We start from the raw sequence: 9909 nt of genomic DNA, 5'->3' as shown, positions 1-9909 counted from the left end.
AAAATAACCTGCAAATCAATGAAATCAAAAAAATGGTCAGGTGGGTAAAGGAGGAATGTTGGCCAGGAGAATTCCCCCTGGAAGAATTATCCTCATAAGGGGGAGAACAAAATATAGTTGGCCTTTGACAGTCATCCAGACTCGAAACGTGAGCTCCCTTCTCTCTCCACATGCTGTCAGACCTGCTGAAATTGTCCAGCATTTTCTATTTTTGTTTCAGATTCCAACATCCGCCGAAAGTTGCTTTGATGATTAAAAAAAGTTGGATACTCCTTCAGTCGGTGGACGCTGATTGGGTGCCCGGTTTTCTGCTCGGCATGGTGCAATGACAGTAGTACTCCCAGAAAAATGCCTGAAATCGTCGCAATAACCAGGAAGTAAGAAATCTGACATGCATAAAGTGTGACATTTCCGGTTACAAAGCACCTGTTGGACAAAGAAGGAGCCGGTTGCGAAGTCCTGAAACTTCTTGAGCCAAAAAAAAAGTTACTTCGCCTACCCCCCCAAAAAAAAGTTTGAGAGGGTAGGCTCTGTTTCACCATCAGCCCCGAGAGAGGGAAATGGTCCTGTTGCATTTCATACAATTGGCGAACGTCATTGCTTTTCTCAGGCTAAACTGGGTTGCACACTCCCCCCTCTCCCTCCCTGTCCCGGGAACACGAGGAGGAGCCGGTGGGAGACGTCAGGCACTGCGGGGGCCTGACGGCTGCACGGCTGCTCCAATGAGCTCTCTCCACATGCGGGCCACTCGAGGTCTGGCCGTGAGAAAGGCCGCTGCCACCCCAGTGTTATAAACGTGCTGCTGCCGGCGGCTGCTCCCTCACACTCATTCAGCGGAGCGAGGCGCTGCCATCATATCCAGCAGCAGTGGTAACCCGGGCTCCCGTGTCGCAGTCCCTGCGGGTTCCAACATTAAACCTGTCACACCAGGGGAGAGAGAGAGAACCAAGGACATTGAGTTCTGTCTGAATTATATTCACCAGTGAGAGAAAAAAAAACCAGAGGGTGTTTAAAAAAAAAATCACTTCATTTTTTTTGAAGAAAAGGAAAACCAGAGATTGTGTTTTTCAAAAAAACCCCATTTATATTTATAAAAAAAGGGGAAAGCAGAGATTGAGAGTGTTTAAAGAAAATCATTTTAATTTTTTTTTAAAACAAGAGATTGAGAGTATCTTTTTTAATATTTGGAAAAAAAAAAGGGGAGACCAGAGATTGATTCTCCCCCAGAGAAGTGGCTGACCCCGAAGCCTGTCCTCCATCCCCACTCTGTCTTTTTCTCCTCTCTTCCTTGTCTGTCAGCTTGTTTCTGGTGAAGGAAGGAAGGCTCCCTCCCTCTCGCTCCCTCCCTCCCTCGGCGGACAAGAAACCGCAACACTCCAAGCGAGGAGCCCTGGAGTGAGAGCATGGAGAACGCACACACCAAGACCGTGGATGAAGTTCTCGCCTATTTTAACGTCAACGAGACAACGGGGCTTAGTTTGGACCAAGTCAAGAAGCACAAGGAGAGATGGGGGCCGAATGGTATGTCCTGGGGATGCTTCCTGATGCTCATTTAAAATATATATATATATATATATATTCCTTCAGATGTGTGGCGCGCGTTTTTTTTTTGTTTTCACGGGGCTGTTTTGAAGTTTTTATTTAATCCACCCTCCTCAGAGGTATAGTGTGCTGTGGGGGGTCTAGGCCTGGCTGTAATGTGTGAAGCCGGCAGCCCTGCGTGCCAGGCACACCGAACATGGCTGACTCACGGCCATCCCTCCGTCTTAAATTGTATGAAAGTCACATATTTTTGTGTGTGTATGTGGGGCTTGGCTATGTGAGAGATGCGGTGCCACCTCGTTTAGAACATGCTGCCCCCCGTTTAGCTTTCGAAATAAATGAAAAGAATCGGAGGCGGCACATCGAAAAGCCACATTCTACCGGCTGCAATCGTCCCGGCCGCGGAAATATTTTTGTACTCCCAAGATGTAATCTCCGAAGTAAGGAGTAGTTGTAACGCAGTCAGTTGGACGAGCATCAAAAGTATTATTTTTAAAGCTGCGCTTCCATCTGGTGTCTAACTCTTCACGGCACCATAATCTCAGGATACTCGTGGTAAAAGAGTATACTTCCTTTTTTTAATTTCGAGCGTGACTTTGCGCCCCTGTCTTGGGAGCCCCAGTGCATTTGCATGTTTTAACGCAGTTTTCTCTTTCTCGCATATTCCATGGTGGCGCCACTCATTAACAGAACTGCCAGCAGAAGAAGGTACAGTAGCATCAAATGTCCTTACTGCTACAACATTTTTCAAAATCTTGAGTTATGATCATTTTTAATGTTGAACTGAACTTCCTCTTGTTTCAGGCAAATCGTTATGGGAGCTTGTCATAGAACAATTTGAAGATTTATTGGTCAGAATTCTACTCCTGGCAGCTTGTATATCATTTGTGAGTATTTTATCAAACTGAAATATATCAATGTCAAATATTCTGCTACCCATGGTGGTTGCATTATTTCTTGTAGGCATATTTATAGATTTATTAGGAAATCCAGTACTAAGAGCTCAGTACAAACTAATCTGTACTCTTGCGCAGTAACCATGACTGGAATGGTGTGTGGTATTTTAGTACAGTCTGTCTTGATAAAAGTAAGGTGACAATTGCGGCTTTTTGATGAGGGCAAGACTGTCTGCAAAGATGATACACTTCTGTTGACCAAATTTGGCCAGTGACCTTCATGGGGACATGTGTGGTATCTCTTCTCTCCTTGACTTTTAAGGTTTATAGCATGCCAGTTAAAATGGTTTTGGGTCGGCATGACAATAATAGAAAACAATGTTCGGACCTGGGATTGGGTTACACCACTTAATGCACTAGCTGTACTTGTTGTAATGGTTACCCAATGGCAGACAGAAATAAATGTTCTCGACACATGTGTGAGTACCAAATGTTCTGCTAAATTGAGTTTTAATTGAAGTAGTTATCAGTTGCTACTTTGACGTGTAAAGCACCATCTTCATGAGATTATTTGCATGCATGAACTAGTAGTATCAAGTGCTACTTATAAAAAGAGGAACGCTGACATAATTTGGACATCTTGGTAATCTTATTTTGCTCCGTTTGAATTCTCGTTTTATGCGGTTGTCACAATTCTGTGGAAAGCATGGACCATTTGCAAGAAAACTAGTTTTAATAGTTTTGTGTGTGATTGATTTGGATATGGAATAAAGCGCTACTCATAGGAACGATTGTGCTTCACTTGATATTAAACAAAGTTTTTGCTTATTAGCACTGCTGCAACAGATGACACTTGTCAAAGAGCTGTGGTTTACCTGTGAATTTCAAGTTCACAGGGTGTGCAGCTTCAGGTGCCAAGGTTGACTGACTTATCCTGGTAGTGAGATATTATAATGTATGATTAACTGATTCTAGATCACTTAGTTCCAGATGGGACAGCTCCTCTGTCCACGTTCTGTAAAAACACATTCTAAAGGATACTACTTTGCAAACATGATCTTCAAGCAACTATTTTGAAAAATTGCATATGATTCCTTTGGTTACTTTAATATGCAGTAATGACCTTGTCAGGACACTTCCAACAGGACGGAATACTTGTACATCGGGGGGTTGGGACTTTTTCGAGCAAAAGGCCCCTTAAATAGGTACTTCATGATGGATAGCTAATGATAGTTTGGGATAAAGTGTACTGAAGAAGATGGTTAGACAGACGTGCTGTGAATATGTGTATACTTCCAGTTTTTCAGGGTGTGGCAGCTGTAATACGTGTTGTACTTTTGACTAATAAAAAAACCCGAGTTGCCAGAGGGCGATTATAGTGCTCGTCATAGCTGGGGTTTCTGGGAATATGGAGATGATGATGTCCTTTATTGCTGAAAAAACACTCCCTTTACCCCCCCCCCCCCCCCCCCCCCCCAATCCACTTAATATTTCTTCTCTTGTGAACACATTTGTTTCTTGCAGGGTGAGAGTCATCTTCCAGTATATTCACAAAGTAGCCATTCATCAAGTGTGAGCGCTGACGTAGCATGACTGCAGAAGCCACTACAGTGTTCTTGCTAGTCAAGGGGCTGACACATGCGCCCTGTGGAAGGGATTGCTGGGTTACAAAACCAAAGCTGTTTTTTCCCTATCTCTCACTGCGGCTTCTTGTAGCACTTCCATGTGCGTTCCAGTTAAAGCAAACTTATTGTGTCGAGTCTGTGTTGCCTGTTGGGAGTTGGGATTCCAACTTCCTGGAGAAGGAGGTTAGAGTAGTGGGCATTAATGGAGGAAGAAACTTGTATTAAAAAACAAATCTATTCAGTGGAATAGAATGAATGATTTCAAAAAAATCAAGAGTGCCTTTAAACTCAAAAGTGCAATAGTAAACTAGCACAAATTCCAATGCTTTATTTGAAAGACACAATGGGAAGTTAAAAACACTGGTTACAGCTTTGGGTGTGCATATGTAGTCAGAACTGGATGGTAATTAAACCTTTTACTAGCAAAGAATGGGGAAATAAACTTTTAACTAGTAGAATGGCCAAATGATTCTTTGCCTGGAAAGAGATGGAAGCTGCTGGAGAACCTTGTCGAGCAGTTGACATTAAAGAGCAACAGCATTAAAGAGCAACAGCAAAGATAGCTGATTAAGTGGCAAAATTTGAAGAAGAAATAGTGTAACACTAAGATGGTGCATCAGCCTCCAAAACAAGAACAGTATCCTGGGTGGTGACCTTTTGTTATAACTATGTTCTGAAGAAGGGTCTGCACCCACAATGCAGCATTGCTGTACATTAATATTTTCACTACCTTTTATCAATTGCCTAATGGAAAGAATAACCATTTTTTTTATCTTTGCAACTCTCCAGCTTTTTGAAAAATCTGCATTGACAGCTGTACCAATTTTATCTCTTTCGCCACGCACCTTTCCTCTCCCATTGATGCCTCCTCCTTTTTCTCACTGCCCCGTCCTTTCCTTCTCCACCCGCACTCCAGATGCTGGTGAACTTGCTGTGTACATTTTGAACATTTTTCTACTTTTTGTTTTAGATTTGCACTTTCTTTATCTTAGTACCAGTGATTCCTGCTGTGATCCACTGTTGCCAGCACATCCATCATTGGAATGTGCAACACCTGTCTTGGTAATAAGGGAATCTAATGCAAGGTTACTACAGCCCTGATCATGGAGTTGCAACTCCTGCTTACTTTAAAAAATAAATTGGATCGGACTGTATAATTTTTGTTGTTAGAAAACAAAAATAAATATGTTAGCATTTCGAGCACCAAATCATTTAATAATGAATAATTTGTTCCTACCTGTAATAACCTAGTGATCAGTTACTTAGACATAACCAGATGAGTTACTGGGTCAAAATCCTAGAACTTCTTCCCTAACCGCACTGTGGGTGTACCTATATCACATGAACTGCAGCGGTTCAAAAAGGCAGCTCACCGCCATCTCCTCCAGGGAAATTAGGAATGGACAATAAATGCTGACCTAGCCAGGGAAACCTTCATAAAGAATCATGGAATCACTACATTCAGGAGCCCATTCGGAATGACCTTTTTAAAAAAAAAAAAAGTACAGGAGGACAGCAACACCGAAATTAATGATGGACTAAAAGCAAATAAAATTGGGGAAATAACTCAAAAGTCCTTTTTTAAAATAAATTGAGTACCAAATTCTTTTTTTCCAATTAAGGGGCAACTTCGTGTGGCCAATCCACCTACCCTGTACATCTTTGGGTTGTGGGTGTTAGTGGGAGGGACTTGAGAACCCCCCCCCCCGATTTGGTAAATGTGGCAGTGGCTCCTGAGATCGAGGCAACATTTTAAAATGGTGCCCAATCGCTTCCTGCACTGGCGAGCAAGTGTGGCCTCGGCAGGGCGCGAGGCTATGACAAAGCTGCTTATCAATGAAAAGACACCCCATGTTAAAGATATATATCCCCTTAGCATACCCTAAAATGCATGGAAGACCTGTTGAACTTACAGGTCATTGTTGTGTGCCAGTGGTATGCTGTAATTCTGTATCGCAGCCGACAATAAATCATCCCATAAATTCTCGTCCAGTACAAATGTTTGACTTGTAATAAACTAACCTATTTTTTAAATCATCTTTTGCATGCAGTGTGTTTTGCTGAAGCACATTAATGCAGCTTATTATGGTTGTCCCAACTTTCGTACGCTAAGATTAAGGGAAAGATGACGGGCAGAAGTAATGTGATTAATTTTTCACTTCAAAGTTACTGCATTCTTTTTCCTTGCATCAGCTCAAATGAAGTTTTCTTTTGTTCTTCCAATTTCCTGATCAGAATTGAAGTTATACATTTTTTTTTTGCAATGTAAAAAGCATATTGTCTTCAATTTGCTGATTGCTTCAATACAATGAAGGCAGATGGAGGAGGAAAATTGGTGACAAGGTTGTATACAACCCTCACACAATTTCTACCAGTCGGGTACTTAAGAGACATTGATGGAGGTCTAGTAGCTGGTTCACTTGATTGTGGAGGAGGTGCATTCTGCCAGGAAGATGATAGACCGGGGAAAGAATGCTTTCCTGTGTAATTTGTAAAATGGTATTTCTCAGCAGTATCTAAGAATGACTTAATTTTTGTACGATCATCTCAGATATGTAGTTTGAACCATTATAATTCATATTCAATCTTGTGTCTGGTAGGGAGGGGAGCTGCTATCTTAGTGGGGCTTGATTTTTAAGAATATATTAAATGTATATGTTTTCACATTATCTTTCTGATCGTATGTGCATATGTATTATGGGTGGGTTATTGGTGCATTTAATTTATGCTGGTTTTACTGTTTATTTTTAAGCCACCATTTGCTTCTGCTGGTGTAGCTTTGTGTAATGTAATATAAATTGTTTAACAGGGCAAACCCAACCAGAATACAAGCCTTCACTTTTCATGCTTCAGCTATTGGTCTTGGGCCTGTGTTCCATCCAGACAATACTTGTTAGGACTATCTGGCTGTAATTCTTTTTTAAAAATAAATCCAATTCATTTTTTTGCAATTAAGGGGCAATTTAGTGTGGCCAATCTTCCTACCCTGCACATCTTTGGGTTGTGGGCGTGAGACCCAGGCAGATACAGGGAGAATGTGCAAACTGTTATTCTTAATTCTTCTGTACATGGGTGGTTATGTGCATGTTCTCTCTCAGTTTAGGTTGAAGTGTTTATGAAGTAAAAGTGGTAGGTCCGTACTGGCAGCATTTTAATTAACTCCAGATAGTTTTAAATAGTGCCCATGATGTGTAAAGGACCTTCCTTTAATCTCGTTTTCTATCATAATGGAGTTATGCTTGAATAGTTGAAGGGATTTAAACAGACTGCGATTGACTGTTTCATTGTTTATACATGTTTTTAGCTTTGTTTAGACTTGTTCCCTTTTTAGGAAGTCATTTTTCCAGGGAGCTTTTCACCACTTCAGCCTGGATTCAATACAGGAACTGATTCTAGATTTAAATCTACTTTTTAAGTTGTGGCATAAATGTACATTTGAAACAACCCAATTTCCCTGCAGTGTTGAGACACTGGTTTGTTTTCCCCCCAAAAATATACTTTGTTCATAATGTATAAAATTATATTCCCATGGGGCAGCACGGTGGTGCAGCGGTTAGCACTGCTGCCTCACAGCTCTGAGGTCCCAGGTTCAATCCCGGCTGGAGTTTGCACATTTTCCCCGTGTTTGCTTGGGTTTCGCCCCCACAACCCAAAGATGTGCAGGGTAGGTGAATTGCCCCTTAATTGGAAGAAAATAATTGGGTACTCTAAATTTATTTTTTAAAAATTATATGCCCATAACAGTTCAAGACTGACATCACTGATGTCCGCTTGACACTGCTAGAGTTATTTTCGTACAGCATGTGGCACTCCTGAGGTGCCTCAGTGTGGTTGCAACGACACACGATATTTATAATATGCATTCCATGACAAAGATACTGCCTGAGGGGTTTTACGCAATTTCTGGCATTTCGGTAAACTCTGGCAGGTGGACCTTGGACAACGTTCTCTCCCCATTGAGACTTTGCAGCAGCTGCTGAATGCTTTTGTGCATCCCTCAGCATGTAGTCCTTTTGAATGTGCCAGTCTGAAACATAAGTTTCTGGACAGCTCTCTGCGCTAAGCTACCAATGTGTTTCTGACAGTCTTTCTTGGAGTTGATTGTCCCATAGCAACAGTTGATGTTTGTCTCAAGAGTGCGTTCCTGGTAATAGCCCATAGAGCACAGAGATTTCCATCGTGGAACTGCTCAGGGTGTACCTCAACAAACGATGTTCTTTCCAGACCTCCTTTGCAAAGGTATATTCTAGAAGGTGGCTGATGGTCTGCTTCGAGGAGATGAGACTCTGGGGATAGAGGAATGATCTGACACAGAGAGCCTGTCTCACCATGAGGCAATCTACGTCCTGGAACTTGTTTGGATGTCTGTCACATAGCTGACGGTCTGCTCAGGGAACCATTTGATAGTTTTTACTTTTCAAATGCAAGGCGCTTGATAAGTTGTGATCTTTGTAGCCTGAGCATTCCCTGATGTACTTGTACTCTTAAACCTGGTGGAAAAGGCAAATATATTATAATTGACGCAACAACAACAGTTGCACACCATCAGGTGTTAAACTGGAATGTGTCAGATCCTTGAGTGATGAAGCCCATGTGGGATTAATTTAATAGCAGTCCTTGTAATGTAAGACTGCATTCAAATCTGAGATAATTATGGTTAAAACATGTACCTCGGGAGAATGCATGCATCTATAGTGTTTGTGCATCAAACATATACCCAAGGAGAATAAGTGCTGTCAATAGATATACCTGAATATCCAAAGGGACTCAAATAGTTACGTCCTACTTCAGCACTGTTTATAATCTATGTTTTGGCTTGTTACCTTTATGGAAGTAAACTAAAGGGAAAGGTTAATGAGTCGATGCAGCTGCTATGCATAAATGACATCAAATGAAGCAATGTTGAATCAACAGCGGATATGGCGCCGAACAAGAACATATTTTGAATGGAGCGATGTGAAGTGACTTAGCAACACTTTTTTTTTTTTTCCTCTTCTGCCTCCGAAGTTAAACAAAGTTAAGAAATAAACTTTTTCATACCATGTTCTATACAGAGGTAGAAGTTGGATTGGAAATGAAAGTCCGTCAGTCTGGAATAGCTGGTATGGGAGTTAAATACAGATTAACAGCCAAGGCAGTGGAATCAACACTGAATTTCTCATAGATCTCATAGAATTTACAGTGCAGAAGAAGGCCATTTGGCCCATCGAGTCTGCACCGGCTCTTGGAAAGAGCACCGTACTTAAGCCCACACCTCCACCCACCTTATCCCTGTAACCCTGCAACCGCATCTAACCTAAGGGCAATTTAGCATGGCCAATCCACCTAATCTGCACATCTTTGGACTGTGGGAGGAAACCGGAGTACCCGGAGGAAACCCACGCTGGGGAGAACGTGCAGACTCCGCACAGACAGTGACCCAAGCAGGAATCGAACCTGGGACCATGGCGCTGTGAAGCCATAGTGCGAACCACTATGCTACCGTGCTGCCCGCAGTATGCTACCGTGCTGCCTGGTAAATTGGATTAGCAGTAAGCAGATCTGGAAAGCATTCTTCTTTTGGGGGGAAATGTATAGGTGGTGGGGTTTGTGCGCCTATATTCACTGGAAAAACATTTTGAGGTCTGGTATAAACTGACGTAAAATGATAAAACGTGGAGCTGAAAGTGGTGGTCAATCTAGGTGTGTCTAGTTCTGGCCTTTTTCTGTATCCAGTTTGAAATGGTCTCCAATTTCTGCTGTGGGATTTTGCCCTGTAACTGAGATTGAGCCTCGAGAGAAAATTTAAGGAATCTCCTAAATAGGTCTGCTGCAAAAGGTGATGGGCATAAGTTATAAGTTCTTTT

At 42.0% G+C, this 9909-nt stretch overlaps 1 protein-coding gene across 2 annotated transcripts in view; it reads left to right on the top strand.

Moving 5' to 3' along the window:
• The first annotated feature begins 720 nt into the window (after positions 1 to 720).
• The window catches only part of LOC140407870 (sarcoplasmic/endoplasmic reticulum calcium ATPase 2), a 114791-nt gene continuing 105602 nt past the window's right edge, over positions 721 to 9909 (top strand). Inside the window, exons 1-3 of one of the 2 annotated variants that reach the window (XR_011939853.1) lie at positions 721 to 1521; positions 2233 to 2250; positions 2347 to 2429. Coding sequence is in view for 1 of the 2 variants with exons in the window: in XM_072495097.1 (XP_072351198.1) it covers positions 1404 to 1521; positions 2233 to 2250; positions 2347 to 2429 (219 nt within the window). In the remaining variant the exon portion in view is untranslated. The remainder of the gene's footprint in view (positions 1522 to 2232; positions 2251 to 2346; positions 2430 to 9909) is intronic. The other variant, XM_072495097.1, reaches the window with a different exon arrangement.

This window comes from Scyliorhinus torazame, chromosome 1 (genome assembly GCF_047496885.1).
Source record: "Scyliorhinus torazame isolate Kashiwa2021f chromosome 1, sScyTor2.1, whole genome shotgun sequence".
Taxonomy (NCBI): Eukaryota; Metazoa; Chordata; class Chondrichthyes; order Carcharhiniformes; family Scyliorhinidae; genus Scyliorhinus; species Scyliorhinus torazame.
The sequence above is the reverse complement of the archived record's forward strand: the minus strand, read 5'-3'. Positions and strand labels throughout refer to the sequence as shown.